At 47.5% G+C, this 18465-nt stretch overlaps 1 protein-coding gene across 5 annotated transcripts in view; it reads left to right on the top strand.

Moving 5' to 3' along the window:
- The first annotated feature begins 5335 nt into the window (after positions 1-5335).
- The window catches only part of PARP12 (poly(ADP-ribose) polymerase family member 12), a 41629-nt gene continuing 28499 nt past the window's right edge, over positions 5336-18465 (top strand). For 2 of the 5 annotated variants that reach the window (XM_061165912.1, XM_061165911.1), the window contains exons 1-4: positions 5828-6073; positions 9886-10021; positions 12721-13021; positions 17359-17457. In XM_061165912.1, the coding sequence (XP_061021895.1) occupies positions 5883-6073; positions 9886-10021; positions 12721-13021; positions 17359-17457 (727 nt within the window). In that variant the 5' untranslated portion in view covers positions 5828-5882. Of the gene's footprint in view, positions 6074-6303; positions 6770-9885; positions 10022-12720; positions 13022-17358; positions 17458-18465 lie in introns of those variants that run through there. The other 3 variants (XM_061165910.1, XM_061165914.1, XM_061165913.1) reach the window with 3 other exon arrangements.

Raw genomic sequence — 18465 nt, 5'->3', positions numbered from 1 at the left:
CCACACAGTCGCAGCCCCCAGGGTCTGTGTAAAGGCCGTGTCGGTGCATCCTCCGCCAGCTTGGCCCGCGCCCCCTCCGGGATGCGCTGCCTCCACCACTGCAGCCCTTCCCTGTGGCCTCTCTGCCATCCTGTTCAGCGCCTCGGCTGCTGGCTCCATGAGGGGATTGGCCCAGATGAGGAAGGAAAAAGACTGTCCGTTCTGCCTGCGCCTGCTGATACAGAGGCTCTGATTTCCAGAGCCTGGCTCCCCTCCCACTCCCATCCCAATCACCATCCACACATCATCACTCTTAAGTTCCCCGGACTCTCCTTCCTTGCTGGACTCTTGCTACCGTTGGGCCCAGAAACATGCTTTATTAAAAAGCCAGTTCTGAAGTTTTGTAGATTTATATTCCTTCTATGCCGGAGTTGGACACAGAGGAAAAAATGAAGGGCTTAAAAACAGAATGTAATACATGTGGCAGATATAACTTGCAACAAAAGGTTCACAGTAATATTAAAATAGTATTTTGACGTTCCCTTAAGCATTTATTCTAGAAGCTGTCCTACCTAGGGAACTTGATTTCAGGTTCTGGAGTAACACCCATGGGTGGCAGATGACCTCTAGGGAATGGGAATAGGACAGAGGGGTCACTGAAGCTGGGAATCTGCACACACTCTGATTTTATGATTTGGGTGGTCTTTTTCCTAATTCAAATAACATGTCAGTTTTGTAATTAAAAAAGACAAATCAAGGGTTATGGATTAGCCGCCCGAAGATGCTAATTATACCATGTACCTATTCACACCCATCAGAAACAGGCCCTTCTGAAACCATTAGATGTCATTTCAGGGGCTCCGAAGAGCTCTGCTATACCATAGTCCTTAGTGTTAGTGCAGAAAAGAATTCAACCAGAGGCAGTGATAAGTGATTCATCAGAACAGGACGCTTGTGAAGCTTACAAACGGGTGGGCAAGAAATGTTAGGCCACAAGAACTTATTGGGCTACAGTTTTATAATCAGAGGAAAAGTGGGGAGGGGGAGAATAACTTTGTTTTTCTTGAGTAGACTTCATGCTTACATCATCAGCTCCTCCAGGTTGAGCAGGGGAGTTTTCTTGTCTGCAAGGCCAAGCTAGGTCCACAAATTGTTTTTTATGTATGTAGAAAGCATATCCTAGGGATTATTAATTTACTGAGATCACTGGGCAGTATGTAGGTCTCATGCCGCCCTTGTTTTATTGTTTTGGGGCATGTCTCATGCTTCTGCTGCATTGTTGCTAACAAGCTTTTTAGCATTTTGTTGCTAAGCAAACCTGCTTTCTTGAGTAACCGTTAACTTACAGGGGTTTCCCATATTTTTTCTACTTACAATCCCCCAGTGGGAATAACTATTTAATCACCTACTTTGTCCCTTTACTCTGGCCCTATCACTTCTGCTCCCCGGGGTGCAGCCTAGCAGGGCTGGGCTGGGTCAGGATGCTGAATGGGACACAGAGCCAGTCACCAGGGGGAAAACACCCCCTCCACCCCTGTTCTCAGCCACGTCTGTGCTCCATTGTCTCACTCTGCAGAGTCCCTTGTTTTGTCTGAACTACCAGCCTGAGTTTAGGGCTGGGACTACATGTGTTTTCTATCATCAGCACCTCCCCAGAGTTTCTGTTCAGTTCAGTCGCTCAGTTGTGTCCTACTCTTTGCAACCCCATGGACTGCTGCACGCCAGGCCACCCTGTCCATCACCAACTCCTGGAGTTTACTCACACTCATGTCCATTGAGTAGGTGATGCCATCCCACCATCTCATCCTCTGTCGTCCCTTTCTCCTCCCACCTTCAATCTTTCCCAGCATCAGGGTCTTTTCAGATGAGTCAGCTCTTCGCATCCCCAGAGTTTAGCATACTAAAAATACATTGGATAAACAGGTGAACAAATATGGATAGTCCTCATTTTCATCATTCCCTCCCCCAGTCTCTCCCTCCCTTAGAACCTAAAACTGAAAATTTTATGGTAATGCTTTACAAACTTTAGTGTATATGTGACTTGATTTGAAATATAGATTGTTCTAATGGTTACTGTGTAAAACTAAACAGATTAGATTATGAGAGGACTTTTTTTTTCTATCAAAAGGAAAGGAAAAGGTGCTTCCTGAAGGTGTTATTGGATTCCACAGAGCAGTTTTTTCAGAGTTTTGAGGCAGGGCCCTTCATGGGTGCTGCTCCTTCTGCTTTAAATTCGGGGCAGGGTGATGATCAAGGAAGGTATTGCTGTCCTCTCCTCCTCCCCAGAGACCAGCTCTGTGTAACCCAGGGTATTGGGAGGGCAATGTGGTCAAGCCACAAAGTAACAAGGTCTTGTTATAGGGTTGCTCAGACAATGAGACTCCCACGTTCCCTATAATACATACTACAGAGGGGTTACACAGTGATTGTTCCTAGAACAAATGAGGTGACTTCAACTTCCCATAAACAGCAGCAGGACATTTCAAAACAGGTTCATTCCCTATATAAGGATTTAATTCCCTCATAGACAAGTTTTACTAAGTTTCAAGTCACCACTTTCTGCTCACCATCTTCTATCCTCCAAACTCTTTTTACTTTCTATGCCTTCACTATTGTCTATTGTCTTTATTTACTTATTTATCTACTCTGTGTCATGTATTCCCCAGGTTTTCATCCCTAAATTTTTTTTTTTTTTCTTGCAGGGGTCGTTCTAACTTGGATGTCCAATTATTATCTCTTATACTCCCTTCACCTTTGCTCTCCTTTCAACCCAGACTGGTTTTCATGATCTATTAAGACAATTATCCTTTGCAAAAGCCCTCCAAAACTTGTCCTGATCTCCATTCACGTTGAATTCAAAGGGCAAAACCCAAATCCAAGCTGAACCCAACTTCCCTGAAAATTGGAAGCAACTAATCTAGCCATTGATATGATCCCTGGGTCGTATCTTCTCCCTCCCTGGCCCCCACTCTAGTCCCACTTGCAGCTGATAATCCTTCTCCACATCCTACTGGGAAAATAGAAGCCTGGGCTGCAACAAAAAGTACTGGGCTTAACACAATAGAAATCTATTCTCCCACAGATCTGGAGGCTAGAAATCCGAAATCAAGACATCAGCAGGGTGGTGCTTCCTTTGAAGGCTCCAAAGAATCCCTCCTTGCATCTTCCAAGCCTCTAATGACTGATGGCAATCTTTAGCATTCCTAGATTTGTACATATCATTACAATCTCTGCCTCCATTGTTATCCTGTAAGCAGATAAGGTAGGAGATCCCTGGGGAACGAAAACCAAGCATGGCTTCCTTGACAGAAGAGAAGCCATTTTGGCTGAAGCCATTTTAGGCCTAAGCTATTTTGAGATCTAGTTCTGGCCACAATGCTTGTCCTTGAACAGGTCTCAGTAATAATGATCTTAAGGGAACAAAAGGACAAACTGTTAACAGGCAAGAGAAGTAACAACAGCAAAGATAACAAAGCAGTTGTAAAGACTCCCAGTTCTGTTTCAATGGTAAAGACTAGTCTGAAGCACTTTCTTGAGCTGTTCTGCAGAAGTTAACCACCCCTCAGGTGCTCAACCTGGAGAAGGAAATGGCAACCCACCCTGGTATTCTTACCTGAGAAATCCCATGGATAAAGGAGTCTGGTAGGCTACAATCCATGGGGTTGAAGAGTCAGACACAATTTAGTGACTAAGCAACAACAGGTGCTCAACCAGCAGATCAACTAGAAACTAAGGCCTGATGCTGTTGACCTTTTCTGAACCTCATGACTGCAATCAACTAAAGCTTGGGCTCTGTCAGTTTACCCCAATTCTATGCTGACTTCTGCTCAAGTCCTTTCATGAATATGCATGTACCTTTAGCTTAAACCTTCCCCAATTCTGCTGTTTGGGGAGACACTGCCTTGGGAAAGATCACCAGTGTTCTTCCTTGCTGCAGGTAATAAGTCCTTTCTCCTGATAGATCTTTGGCTTGGTTGTGTCTTTTGGCTCAACACCCGCCAAGGGGCAAACCAAGCTTTCGGATAACAAAATCACCTTTACTTTTTTAAAAAAAAATGTTATTTTATTGTCAAACTGTACTAAAACCACAATTAAAATTTAAAAGTTCAGTAAATCCCCTGGTGATTCAGTGGTTAGGACTCAGCACTTTCACTTTGGGGGCCCAAGTTCAATCCCTGATCAGCGAACTAAGAACCTGCAAGCCCTATAGCATGGCCAAAAATAAACAAACAAAACTGAACTTAAAATACAATTTTATTAAAAAATACACAACGACAATTTTTTAAGCAATTAAAATCCAGGAGAAAAATTGCTCCTCACCCCATCCCCTAATTCATTTTCATCTGTCTGTATTACTATCTACTCTTCATCCATACACTTAATAGATCTTTGGTAGCTTAACAGCACTTAATAGCACTTTGGTAGTAATATTAAAACTAGAATTTTATGTTCATTTTAAGTTAACAGAATACGGTAAGTATTTTTCCCCCCACAATCTTTCTGCCCCTCAACTTTCTTTCCCACTTTGCTAACACCTCCTACTGCATACTTCCTACAGTATCAGTGCCCACAGCCCTGGTCCTGCCTCAGCTTTCTCTGCCCGTTCAAAAATACTCCACCACATTCATACACACACACATGGGATTCGCTTCTTGCTACCGATTTAGACATTTTTATACAGCTTTCTTTTTTCACTTCACATCATAGATGTCTTTCCAGGTCAACAGGCAGAGAGTTAACGCACGCTGGTTAGAGCTGTCTCCCAGTCTGGATAACGATCAACCGCATTGCTCCCATCACCCTACTTCCTCCACACAAGTGCTTCTGTACGTACCTTATCTACCTTTCCTTTTACTTCTAGAAGATTCTCAGAAAAATGGCTAGGTCAAAGATCACGCACATTAAACACTGTAGTAACTGTTCCGGGATTACTTTCCCAAAGGGCTCTAACACATCACATGTCAGTCAGCCACGCCCGTGAGGTGTTCCTGTGCCCCCATGGCCTTTAATACAGTCCATTCAGCAGGCGCGGGGAGAAATGGCTTTTCGTTTGAAAAGAAGGGATTTTCACGCTTAAAACAAGGGATTCCCAGCCTGCGCAGAGAAAGTAAAACTGAGGCCGGCTTTGCGACTCTGTGTGATTGCTTCCACCTGAGGCGGCCCCAGCGCGTCTTCCCGGTTTCCCTCAGCATCTAGCGTTTGACTCGCGCGACGCCGCCTAGCGGTTCGCAAGTGCGCGTCCCAAGCCGCTCCTCCCAGCGCCCGGCGCAAAGGTGCGCGGTCCGCCTGCCGCACTATTTCCCGACGCCCGGACTCAAAAGCGGGCGGCGCGCGCTCCCGGGCGGCCCCACCCCCCTCGTCCCGGCGAAGGCGCTACCAGAACGTCAAGCGCGACCCCTCGGCTGGGTCGACTCTTCCTGTCAGCACTCTGAGGGGACTCTTCGGCGAGTCCCCCGGGCGCTGAAGAAGCTCCTGCGGGCTTCCGACGGGGCGGGCGCGCACAGCTGAGGGGCCCGGTGCCGGAAGGCGCCGAGCTTCGCTCAGCTGAGAGCCGGAGGCGTGGCGAGGCCGCCGGGTTTTGTTTTCCCCCGGCCGGTGGGAGCTTTCAGTTTCGTTTTCAGCCGCAGTCTCCTCCCCGCGGGAGCCGCCTGCGCCCCTTCAGTCGCGGGCCCCACGACCATGGCGCCGGCCGCCCTCCTCCGTGAGGTGACCCAGGTGCTATGCGCGGCCGGGGGCGCCTTGGAGCTGGAGGAGCTACGGCGCCGCGTGCGGCCGGGCGTCAGCAGCGATGTGCTGGACCGGCTGCTGCGGGAGCGCGGGCGCTTCGTGGTGGCGCGGCGGGCGGCCGGGGCGGGCGCGGCGGCCGTCGAGCGCGTGGTGCTGGCCGTGTCGCCGCTGCGGCTATGCGGCGCCCATCTGGGCCCGAAGCCAGGCTGCGCGGGGCTGTGCGCGCAGCTGCACCTCTGCAAGTTCTTGTTCTACGGCAAGTGCAAGTTCCTCAGGGACGGGTAAGGCGCCGCGCCGGGAGCCCGACGGCGGGGAGGGCGTCTTCTTCGCTCCCCGCCCTTCGTCAATTTGGGGGAGAGACTATGAGGTAGCTGTTCCTTGGCTTGTTCCCCGCTTCCTCCTCCTCCCTCTTCAGCGAACGTTTATTGAGCGCTTTCTGAATATGTGGAACTGGGCGTGGGGCTCCGCGTCGAGCGGTGGCCTGGGGGAGGGACAGCCTGGGAATGGCCGAACCGGGCTGGGGGTGGGCCCACGGCCCCGGGTGCCCAGAGCCCGCTCTGTGGGCCGCTCAGCTCTCTCTGCCTCGCCCCGGAAGGCATCTTTTGAAACCCTCTCTTCACCTGCTGACTAGACGCTGGCGGCTTCCGTTGTATTTGGAATACAATGCAAGCTTCTAACCCTGGCCCCCAGTGCCCCTGAGGGAACGGAACGAGTCCCCGCCGGCCCTCCATCCTGGGCTCCTCAGGGTGTCCTTCCGGTCCGGGCACAGCTCCAGCCTTTGCTCAACGGGTGACCTCTGCTCTCCTGGACCGCCTTCCTTGGTTTGCCTAGTATCCTTCAGGACTCGACTCAGGCATCTCTTTCCTTTGGAGCCCTTTTCTTCTCCGTCACGTTCTGTTTACTTTTCTCATAGCGCCCATCATGGCCTCCCCACTGTTTCAGTAGAATGTAAACTCGGGAGGACAGAGACCCCATCCGTCTTCGTCCTGGCTGGCCTCTCCCGGCCCTCAGCTCTGTGCTCTGCACCTGGCAGGTGCTCAGATTGGTGGAGTAGATTCATGAGGTAAATGCTAAAGAATTTGGACCTACCCTGAAGGTAATGGGGGCCCGTCAAGTAGCAGGAGAGGGCAGCCATCAGGTGTGCATTGTAGGAAGCTAGCTTAGATAGTGGTACGCATGCTCATTTAGAGGAGGATATGATGATTCCGTTTGGAAGCTAGTCCAGTCATCTGGAAGAATTTTAGTTATTTTTCTTTTTTCTGCCGCAACAGGGTAGACCTTCATGCTCACATTAGGTCTAATTGTGAGATTTAACAGCGTGAAGTATGGACCTTGATCCATATAGTTGTTTAGGGACCCGGGCTGGCAGACCTAGACTCTGTCCTCTTCAACCCATGACTCTTAAGGCCATCTGGGTATCAGGTTCCAAGGAGCAGGTAGAGAAGATGGATAGTAGAGGGCTAGTTGGAGATTTTTATGGGCCAGTTCTGGAATGGTAGCTATTTTTCTGTCCATGACCCAAACACCACAGGATGTCTCTACCTGGATGCAGAGGGAGTTGGAAAATGTCCCTGAGAAGCAGCTGTCCAGAAATCCTTAGATTCGAGTATTTCAAGACCCAGATAAGGCCTTATGAGGAACGGATGTATGTGTGAGAAATTTGGGAGAGTTGGTAAGAGGAGGGTGACAGGATTCGAGAGTTGATCACTCATTTTTCCTTGTTATCGTTCACTTGGAGATGACTTCTTTCTTACTGTTGACAGAGTGGGAGAGGGTTTTGTTTTGAGGATCTGAAACTTGGGAGGATTGCCAGGACGCTGAGATGCAGGTTTTGGGAGTTTGGGGGCAGCGTTTACTGTGGCTGCAGCAGCAAGAGTGGGTCTGATCTGAGGTGGAAGCTGAGGGTGGAGCACCATGGCAATTGAGCCTTCAGAGGCTGGTGGAGAGGCAGCATCTCAGGGTGGAAAGAGGAGCAGCATGCAGAGAGGAAGGTAGATACAGTAGGTGGTAGATGGAGGGATCTAATGACAGAGATCACTAGTGGGTCTTGTTAATGTCTATAGTTGGTTAAAATAAAGATAGCAGACCTGCTATCTTTAGATAGGCTAATTCCCAAAATTGGGGTCAGATTTTGTCTTGGAAATCTAGTATTTATTGGCCTGGATGATCCTGAGTTCTCTCTTTTTTTTTTTCTGTCTTCTTTGTGGTTTACACAGGACAGTCCCTTGAACCTTCCTTCTTTGACTGTTTCCGGATTACATAAGGGAGAGTGGGTGTGGTCAGCTGTATGTTCTGTGCTTTCCCTGCGAAGCTATCTGTCCTCCTCAACTGCAGGATCAGCTGTCGCAGACATAGATCATCACTGCTGCTTTTGTTGGTGACCTCTGGACAGGGTCCCAGGTCCCTGATTCCATCCTTTGCTTAGGGGACAGTGAGCAAGTGGTCAAGAACCCAGCCCCAAGACAAGTCTGCCTTGGCTCTGCTCCTTGCCAGCTGAGTGATCTTGGACGAATTAGTTTTTATCTGAGCCTCAGTTCTCTTATCTCCAAAATGGGATGGTATTACCAATCTTACAGGCTTGTTGAGGACACTATGAGTTAATTCACAAAACATTTAGGCAAACCCTGGTTTGTGGTAAATGCCCTTTTAATAGCCATCATCATCATGATGATCATTGTAATTATGAAGCCCCTCTGCCTAGAATGGGACTTCCCTGGTGCCTCAGATCTTAAAGAATCCGCCTGCAGTGCAGGAGACCTGGGTTCGATCCCTGGGTCAGGAAGATACCCTGGAGAAAAGGAATGGCTACCCACTCCAGTATTCTTGCCTAGAGAATTCCATAGACAGAAGAGACTGGCAGGCTGCAGTCCATGGGATCACAAAGAGTCAGACACTACTGAGCAACTAACACTTTCACTTTTCTGCCTAGAATGGTCTTTCCTGCTCTCCGTGCCTGGCTCCTCAACCCTTAGTATCAGGCTCAGACTTTATACCATTCAGGCACCCTCCCTGATTGCTTCTCCACTCCTCTCAGGCTCAGGTGCCGCTCTGTGTGATGATGGATCCTGAGTACAGCTGACCTTGTGCTTCCCACCTTTTAGAGTCATCTCAATGTCTTGTGTATCCACTAGAGAGGAGGGGGGTTGGATGACTCCATGGTTTTTGGCCTATGCAGTGGAAGAGGGAAGTTGCTCTTTATTGTGTTGGGGGAGCCCAGGGGAAGTATGGGTTTGGGGAGTAGGTCAGTGGTTCAGTTTTCTTTTGAGATGCTTATCATAGGTATGGCAGTGTCTGAGTCAAGCAGATGTGATTTACCTGACTCTGCTGGGTTCTGTTGACCCAGGTGATCATTTGAAGGCTTATCTTTGGATCTTTGGGGGCATAGTGCCAGTTCTTGGCTCACAGTTTTCAAGAAGCAATTGTTGATCAAAAGAATGGAAGAAGGGAGCAGAAAAAAGGGCTGGGCCTCAGTGGTGTGTTTGTGTGTGTCTGTGTATGTATACACACTTGTAGTCATAAGCCATCCACACTCATTTATTCAGCCAATGTTAAATGCCAGTAAGTGCTCAGTGACTGGCACACTGACCTTTCGGGGAATGGCCCTGTAAGTCTCACTAAATACCTGCTGAGAGGTGCTTCTCTGGGCCTAGAACTCACAAAGCACCATCTCTTCCTTTGCAAATGAGCACTATGATTTTTCATGGACATGCAGGTTTTCTCTGATGCTTCTAAACAATGTCAGGAACTGTTCCTGAAAAATTATCTTAAGGATTGATTTTACCAGTCGTTTCAGTTTGCTCAGGCTGCCGTTAATAAGGTTCCACAGACAGGGTAGCTTAAGAAACTTATTTTTTCACAGTTCTGGAGGCTAGAACTGTCAAGGTGTCAACATATTCTGAGGCATCTCTCCTTGGCTTGTAGATGCCATTTTCTCCTTGTTTCTTCACATTGTCTTCCCTCTGTGTCCTAATCCCCCCGCCTGTTTTAATAAAGACACCAGCCAGATTGGATTAGCCTGCCCCTCGTGCCCCCCACCCCCTGCAGTGACTTCATTTTTTTTTAACTTAATCACTTTTTTTAAAGACTCCAACTACTTCTGAAGTACTGGGGGTTAAGACTTCAGCACAAGAGTTTGGGGGGAGACATTTCAGCTGTGACCCTAGCCCTGTTCCTTTGCAGGAAGGAATGTAGGAACGGTCACAACTTGATGTCCAATCACAACGTGAGCGTGCTGAAAACACATGGCGTGGACCACCTCAACTATGGTGAGCTCTGCATGCTCCTGTTTCAGAACGACCCCTTGCTCTTGCCAGAGGTGAGTGCCAGGAGGGGTGGGCCTGAGGGTAAGTGATGAGGAAGAGGCCAGGAGGTTGGAAGACAGGGAAACACTATGGCAGAAGAGACTCCAGGGGCCCCACAGTGATCACTGAGGTCTGTCTGTCGGAAGCCTTGGACTGGATTCCCGGCTCTGCTGAATTTTAGACTCGTGATCTTGCACCAACCTTGCCACTTCTTGAAGCCTCCTTTCCTTCTATGTCAGTTGGGCTGGTACTTCCTTTACAGGGCTTCTGTGAGGTTGGGGGAGCTTGTTTGGCCAATGATTGCAGTCAGTGGTTACACAGAGCTTAGGGGGGGTTTGGGATTCCAGCCAGCCCCTCCCTGTCTAGCTGGACTTAGAAAAAAATGCAGGTACCACTGGGCTTTGGAGGTCTGTGGGGAAGTTTTCTAACTTGGGTCATTGTGAATTCTCATACTGCACTTCAGACAGAGACCACTTGTTTTGAAGCTCCCTGCAGTGGTCGTGGACGAGTTCGAGTCCTAAGAGAAGTGGACACCAAGACGGGATTGGAAGTGGGAGAGATTTATTTCAGGGGAGCAGAGGAAGGTGGGGGAGCCTCCATGTGATGATGGTGCCCTGAAATCTGTGGCAGGAGAGGGGAAGGAAAGGAGACTGGGTCGGAAAGAACCCCGACTGCGCACAGTTCCCCAAGAGCTTCTGCCCAGCCTGCACAAAGTTCTCAGCTGAAGTCCCTGTTGGCGACATCTGTGTCTCCCCAGAACGGCCTGCCTCTGAGGGCGGGACCTCTGTGTGCGGAGGGCAGCAGCCAGGCCGAGTGTTGGCTGTGCTTTGCGGCAGATCTGAGTGGTCATTCTCTGGCCAGCATGGGTTCTGCGGGCTGTTCTGGCCCTGCTTCTTGGATGAGGTGACAGCGATGAGATGGATATATTTTAATGACATTTAACAACAAAACATTTATATTTTAATGAATTATTATTCAGTTGAAATCACTTATTTGAGAAAGATGCTATAGAGCAAATGACTGGCACATAATAGGTATTAACTGTTTTTCTTTGCCTTTTGAAAGTTAGTATCAATTTAATTCAGTTAACCTTTATTGGGTATCCACTACAGGTGAGGCACTGGAATTAAGGAGATGAGAAACCCCTTCTGCTCTTCCAGGCAGGGCACAGCTACTGGGTGGGACGAGTTGGCGGTTGATAGCAAGGTGCTGTTGGTTGTCAGTGCTTTAGTGGGATTGTCAGTGCTTTAGTTGGAGTTGGTGCTCTGGTCTCAGGGGCACAGTTTGGGCACCAGGGAAGGAGTCCTGGAGCAGATAGTGGTTGCTCTGGGTGCTGGAGAATGAGTGGAGGATGAAGATCTGGGAAGAGGGAGGCAGAGAGCCTGCCTGGTCAGGGCACAATGTGTATGTCAGCATGACCTGGATTTAGGGTGGGAGGGAGAGAGAGAACTAGGTGGGTGGAGGCTTATTTGCACAGCCTCCTGTGTCACAGGAGGAAGTTGGATCGAGGTTGTATTGGGAGGGTAGGCATTAACTTTTTGGAGCAATCACCTTGTTAGTGGTGTGAGTAGTGAATCAGCAGGTAATCCATCTGGAATGTGCAGTCTGTCTCCTGGGCTGTGTGAGGTGGTTCAGGACACAGTGCTAGCACACGGGCTGTGGCTATAAGCTCGGATCCACTGCGGCTTTCCTTCAGGACTGCTGCTCTCAGGCTAGTCCCTTCATCATCAGGTGACCGTTGATGGGCCCCCCCCATGAACTGAGCACCCACTGGTTCTAGTCACTTGTATATTTTTCATTTAATTCTCACAATAGCCCAGCTTTGTAGGTAGCATTAGTCCCATTTAGGGGGTTAAGAAACGGAATCTCAGAGCTGGTGAGTGGCCTGCGCAAGGTCGGGCAGCTTGTAAGTGACAGGATCAAGGTTGGGGCTCAGCTGTTGCTGATCTTCTCCCTGGGGCTTCCATCCCCAGAAGGTGGTCCCTGATGATCTAGGTCTGGGCTCTGCAGCCCTCTGTTTGATATAATGCCTGTGAGTTGAGTGGGTGGGCCCATGGTGGTCTCTGGCTTGGTTCCTAGCTCCAGGAATGTGGAATGTAGAGGAGAAGGAACAGCTGATTGAAATTCAAGCCCCACCTTACCAACAACCCAGTTCAGGAGACACTGCCTGTGCCAGGTGTACTAGATAGCTGTGTGACTTAGAGCAAGCCTGTTAACTTCACTGAGTCTCATTTTGAAAGGGCGGTGTTTGGCCTTCTTGAAACCCTCAGAGTCTCTTTGACCTTGAATTGGAGAAAAAAAAAGTTGGGAGAAGCTGGGTCCTGGATTAGAGGGAGTTGGTGAATCGGTGTGGGGGGGTGCAGTCGGTAGAATGCAGGGATTGTTAGGATGCTCCTGTGTGAGTTACATTAAAATGTCTCATGAAGGGAGCAACTCTGATCAGCTGGAGGTTTTGTTTTGTTTTTTTCCAACCAGAGAAGCTTGCTCTGGGCAGTCTGCTGTCCTCCTCGTTCCCATTTACCAAGGGCATGTGCTAGCAGTTGTCCATCTAGAGTGAGGGATGTTCTCAGAGCTTGTGACCCATGTCACGAGGGGGTCACAGCCTTGGCTAGGTCTCTGGAGGAGCATCAATTAACCAGAGACTGCTCAGTAAGGAGGTAGTGTCATGTGAGGCCTTTCTAAGCTGCTGTATTTTTTCCTTCTTCGTTAACAGATCTGCCTTCATTACAACAAAGGAGATGGACCATACGGCTCTTGTTCCTTTAAAAAGCACTGTATCAAGCTCCATGTCTGCCAGTATTTTTCGCAGGGTGAATGCAAGTTTGGCACTGGCTGTAAGAGATCCCATGACTTCTCTAATTCTGAGAACCTGGAAAAACTGGAGAAGTTGGGCATGAGGCCGGAGCTGGTGAGCAAGCTGCCTTCCATTTACAGAAATGCTCATGACATCAAGAGTAAGAGCTCTGCTTCCATCCGGGTGCCACCTCCACCCTCGAAGTCACAGGGGACTTCCGGTAAGGCTCTGGGTTGGGGCTCCTGGATTCCAGCTGGCTGCCAAATGGAATGTGTGACTTTGGGCAAGTCTGTGCTGCTCCGAGAAAAAGGGAGTTGGCTACCCCTTTCCAGCCAGTGGGGGCTGTGAAGATGAATTGAAATCAGAGCTGTGAACAAACAAGACATTCTAAACAAATTTGGGTTGGTGTGGACAGTGGGTGAATTCCTTCTGGGCCTGAGATCTGCATGGAGATGAGCGATGCTGCTTCTCCCTATCCAGTCTTCCCTATTCCACCCTGAAGAGCTTGTTTTCCTGTGAAGGACCCCACAGTTAAGAATGCCATGCTCTACAATTCTGGGGTCATCCTTTGCATTATGTTCTGTTATGTTCTATTAAATTTTTTTTTTTAATGAGTGCATGAGGCACATTTTATCTATTTTTTAAAATTTTGGCTCTCTTTTGACATGAACGGAATTTCTTTTCATCATTGCAAATTTACTTTGTTCAGTGCTCATCTCTAAGTGGTACCTGCTGGGCCACAGTTGGCACTGACTTTTGTTGAATGATGAACCTGCCAGGATACTTTTTATTTTTTCAGGAATTTCATGCTTAGCGACAGGCATATGGGGGAATTTTGAGCAGAGATTGTTTCTTTAGTAAGTGTTTCTTTTTTTATATAAAGCTTGTGACTAGACTCTGTCGGGTCTTAGTTGTGGCACATGGGATCTTCATTGCATCACACAGGATCTTTTGTCACAGAGCACAGACTCTCTAATTGCCTTGCATGGGCATAGTTGCTCTGTTGCACATGGACTATTAGTTCCCTGACCAGAGATCAAACTCCTGTCCCCTGCATTGCAAGGTGGATTCTTAACCACTGGACCACCAGGGAAGTCCCAGTAAGCATTTCTTGAGTACCTGTTACAGTGTGGGAAGTGAATACCATGGTTCAATACCAGGGAGGCTAAGATGCCTTGGTGTCCTGTGAATTTCACATTATCTGCTGCTGGCTGGCCATCCTGATAATCCATTTTCTCATTCAACAAATTTGAGTCCTTGCCGTGTACTGGCCAGTGTCCTGGGCCTTGGTTCTACTTTGGTGTTTCTGAGACACGGCTCCCCCAACTTGTTAGCTGTACTGATAATCTAGGGTTTTTTTTTTTTTTTTTTTTTAATTTTTATTATTATTATTATTTTTTTTTTCCAGTGGGTTTTGTCATACATTGATATGAATCAGCCATGGATTTACATGTATTCCCAATCCCGATCCCCCCTCCCACCTCCCTCTCCACCCGATTCCTCTGGGTCTTCCCAGTACACCAGGCCGGAGCACTTGTCTCTAATCTAGGGTTTTTAATAGACCACTTCCTAAATTATTAATGCCAGGATGAGCAGCAAACTAACTTACCACTCTAAACTTACCTGAGATTTATATTTGAAAGGTGTCCTCACTGTATGTTTCCTTTACATTTTCTTCAATTACTTTTGGCTAGTTTCTTCTAACAGTAGGAAGCCTAGAAGCAAACAATTTTGCTTTAATAGATTGTTAAGAGTGTCAGTTGGATTATGGCCTTGTTAGAAAGGCAGGGAAGGATACCTGCCCCTGGAGGGAGTGGGAGGCAACCTCTGAAGCGCCACAGGTGTGAGCTTTAAGGTCCAGCCTGTGGATGTCTGCTGCTGCTGCTGCTAAGTCGCTTTCAGTTCAGTTCAGTCACTCAGTTGTGTCCGACTCTTTGTGACCCCACGAATTGCAGCACACCAGGCCTCCCTATCCATCACCAACTCCCGGAGTTTACTCAAACTCATGTCCATCGAGTCGGTGATGCCATCAAGCCATCTCATCCTCTGTCGTCCCCTTCTCCTCCTGCCCCCAATCCCTCCCAGCATCAGGGTCTTTTCCAGTGAGTCAACTCTTCACATGAAATGGCCAAAGTATTGGAGTTTCAGCTTCAGCATCAGTCCTTCCAATGAACACCCAGGACTGATCTCCTTTAGGATGGACTGGTTGGATCTCCTTGCAGTCCAAGGGACTCTCAAGAGTCTTCTCCAACACCACAGTTCAAAAGCATCAATTTTTCAGCACTCAGCTTTCTTCACAATCCAACTCTCACATCCATACTTGACCACTGGAAAAACCATAGCCTTGACTAGACGGACCTTTGTTGACAAAGTAATGTCTCTGCTTTTTAATATGCTATCTAGGTTGGTCATAACTTTCCTTCCAAGGAGTAATCGTCTTTTAATTTCATGGCTGCAGTCACTATCTGCAGTGATTTTGGAGCCCCAAAAAATAACGTCTGACACTGTTTCCCCTGTTTCCCCATCTATTTCCCATGAAGTGATGGGACCAGATGCCATGATCTTAGTTTTCTGAATGTTGAGCTTTAAGTCAACTTTTTCACTCTCCGCTTTCACTTTCATCAAGAGGCTTTTTAGTTCCTCTTCACTTTCTGCCATAAGGGTGGTGTCATCTGCAAATCTGAGGTTATTGCTCTTTCTCCCGGCAGTCTTGATTCCAGCTTGTGCTTCTTCCAGCCCAGCATTTCTCATGATGTACTCTGCATGTGAGTTAAATAAGCAGGGTGACAACATACAGCCTTGACGTACTCCTTTTCCTGTTTGGAACCAGTCTGTTGTTTCATATCCAGTTCTAACTGTTGTTTCCTGACCTGCATACAGGTTTCTCAAGAGGCAGGTCAGGTGGTTTGGTATTCCCATCTCTTTCAGAATTTTCCACAGTTTATTGTGATCTACACAGTCAAAGGCTTTGGCATAGTCAATAAAGCAGAAATAGATGTTTTTCTGGAACTCTCTTGCTTTTCTGATGATCCAGCAGATGTTGGCAATTTGATCTCTGGTTCCTCTGCCTTTTCTAAAACCAGCTTGAACATCTGGAAGTTCACGGTTCACGTATTGTTGAAGCCTGGCTTGGAGAATTTTGAGCATTACTTTACTAGCATGTAAGATGAGTGCAATTGTGCGGTAGTTTGAGCATTCTTTGGAATTGCCTTTCTTTGGGATTGGAATGAAAACGGACCTTTTCCAGTCCTGTGGCCACTGCTGAGTTTTCCAGATTTGCTGGCTAAGTCGCTTTAGTCTTGTCCAACTCTGTGCTACCCCGTAGATGGCAACCCACCAGGCTCCTCCGTTCCTGGAATTCTCCCACTGGAGTGGGTTGCCATTTCCTTCTCCAGTGCATGAAAGTGAAAAGTGAAAGTGAAGTCGCTCAGTCGTGTCCAACTCTTTTCGACTCCATGGACTGCAGCCTACCAGGGATTTTCCAGGCAAGAGTACTGGAGTGGGGTGCCATTGCCTTCTCCGGTGGATGTCTGAGGGGCCTGGAAAACAAAAAGGGAAGATGAATAACAAAATGATAGGTGATGCTAAATAGGGAGCGTTTGCTTATGAGTTTTATAGGCTTACATGGTGGCAGTTGAGGCATGCCCAAATGTAATTATTAGGTAATGGCTCATTGAAGCACTTCTAGTAAAGGTAGTCTTTGAAAGCATGTGCATCTTCCTGTTACATTAAAATCTGTCTGTGTGTGTGCATTCTCAGTTGTTCAGTTGTGTCTGACTTTTTGTGACCCCATGGACTAGAGCCTGCTGGGCTCCTGTGTCCATGGAATTTTATAGGCAAGGATATTGGAGTGAGTTGCCATTTCCTACCCCAGGGGATTTCCCATCCCAGGGATCAAACTGGTGTCTCCTTGCAATGGCAGGTGGATTCTTTACCATTATGCCACCTGGGAAATTGTTATAATTAACCTAAATTAGGTTTCATTTTTGAATTGTAGGCTTTCCATTAATTATTTTTTCTTGGTATTGGAACCCAATTCTCATAGTTCATTTGCTTTTGGAATCAAATCTAGTTTATAAAATGCAGCCTTCACTTGCTCTCTGGGGTAATCACAGCCGTAGATACAGAAGGAAAATGTGTTGGTTAGTGGTTCCCCACCCCTCCCCATTAAAGTGTCCCAGGTTCCACTGTTGAAAGCTTCTGATTGAGTCAGTCTGAGGGAGAGCTGGGTACTTCTGTTTATAAACAGGTCTCCTAGTAAATTGGGTGCACAGCCAGAGCTGAGAAAAAGCTCACCCCCAACCATGATATCCTGGATTTGGCCTCAGTCATATGGCCTTGAGCTCCTGGATTCCTCCCTAAAAGGCAGAGAGGGTCCACCTGTATGTCTGAGGGGGCTTTCATCTAGAACATTATAAGATTTTGTGAGGTTGCCTTGCCCACTTTTGCCTCATGCAGAGGAATGAATGAATTCTGTTCTCTCTTCTTTGTACCTTGAACTACTCCAGCCCCATATCAGAAGCACTGGTGACACATCTTTGTGGTCTTTCTTTGTAGAAAGAAGAGACACAGGTCCTGTGTCCCTAAACACTGCCACCCAAGAGGAGAGTGATCAGATCTGCTTGTTCCATATCTGGAAGAGCTGTAGCTTTCAAGGTGAGTCAGGGGAAACCCCTTCGTCCACTTGCAGGCGGGACAGCTGCTCCTGGTTCCCAGAGCTCTGCTGTGACGTCACCCCTCAAGGTCCTCTCCCCCATCTAGAGAGGTTCAGGCATTCTTAACTGCAAGCTGGTGGCACTTCAGTAATTTTTTGGGGGAGTTGAGAGTGGTAACAATTATTGAATACTTGAGTTTCTAAAAATCAAACTGTAAGATGAGTTTGGGGGACTGTTTGTTTCATGCAACAAACGAATGTCAGGTGTTGCCCCTTGGTTAGCTTAGTGTGAGGTCACAAACCCACAGAAACACTCGGATGCCCAGTCTAGTTCCCTTCTAGGAGATCGTAGTCTCAGAGATGCCTCAGAACCTAGGAACACCCTCTTCTCAGGAGGAGACCCCTGTGTGCACTCTTGGGGGATGAGAATTTGTTTTAAGTTCGGAGTTTCTCTCAATACTCTCTTTTTTATCAGATGTAGCAAATGTTTTGTGTCTATGTGTGTGTGTCTGTGACTGTACTTTTACTAAATCTTTGTTCTTGCTGCTATCCTGGGCTTTGACTAAAGAATGATTCCTTCTCAAATTTGGTGACTCTTCTTGAAAAAAACCAAACACCCAAACTTCCTGTTTTGTTTTCAGTCTTTAAAAAGCTACCCGTGCAATTCACGAATACTTTCACTTTGTAAATGAGTGAAATGGTACAGAGTAAAGACTGAAGTCTTCCTTCAGCCTTCCAAAGGTAAACCTGGGACTCCGGTCATATTTGTTTTACATATTTTTCAACAGATAGGAACATGTGGTATGCATAATTTAACCTACTTCTTTTACCTAATGGTGTGTCTTGGTGGTTTTTTCTATGTTAGTACATATGTGTATATCTACCTGGATTTTAAAAACAACTGTGTAGTATTTGATTAGATTGATTTTTCCTTGAACATCTGAGTATACATGTATATTACCATGGATAGATTCCTGGAAATGGAATACTAGGTCAGGCAATGTGTGAGA

This window comes from Dama dama, chromosome 18 (assembly GCF_033118175.1).
Source record: "Dama dama isolate Ldn47 chromosome 18, ASM3311817v1, whole genome shotgun sequence".
NCBI classification, from domain to species: domain Eukaryota; kingdom Metazoa; phylum Chordata; class Mammalia; order Artiodactyla; family Cervidae; genus Dama; species Dama dama.
The sequence above is the reverse complement of the archived record's forward strand: the minus strand, read 5'-3'. Positions and strand labels throughout refer to the sequence as shown.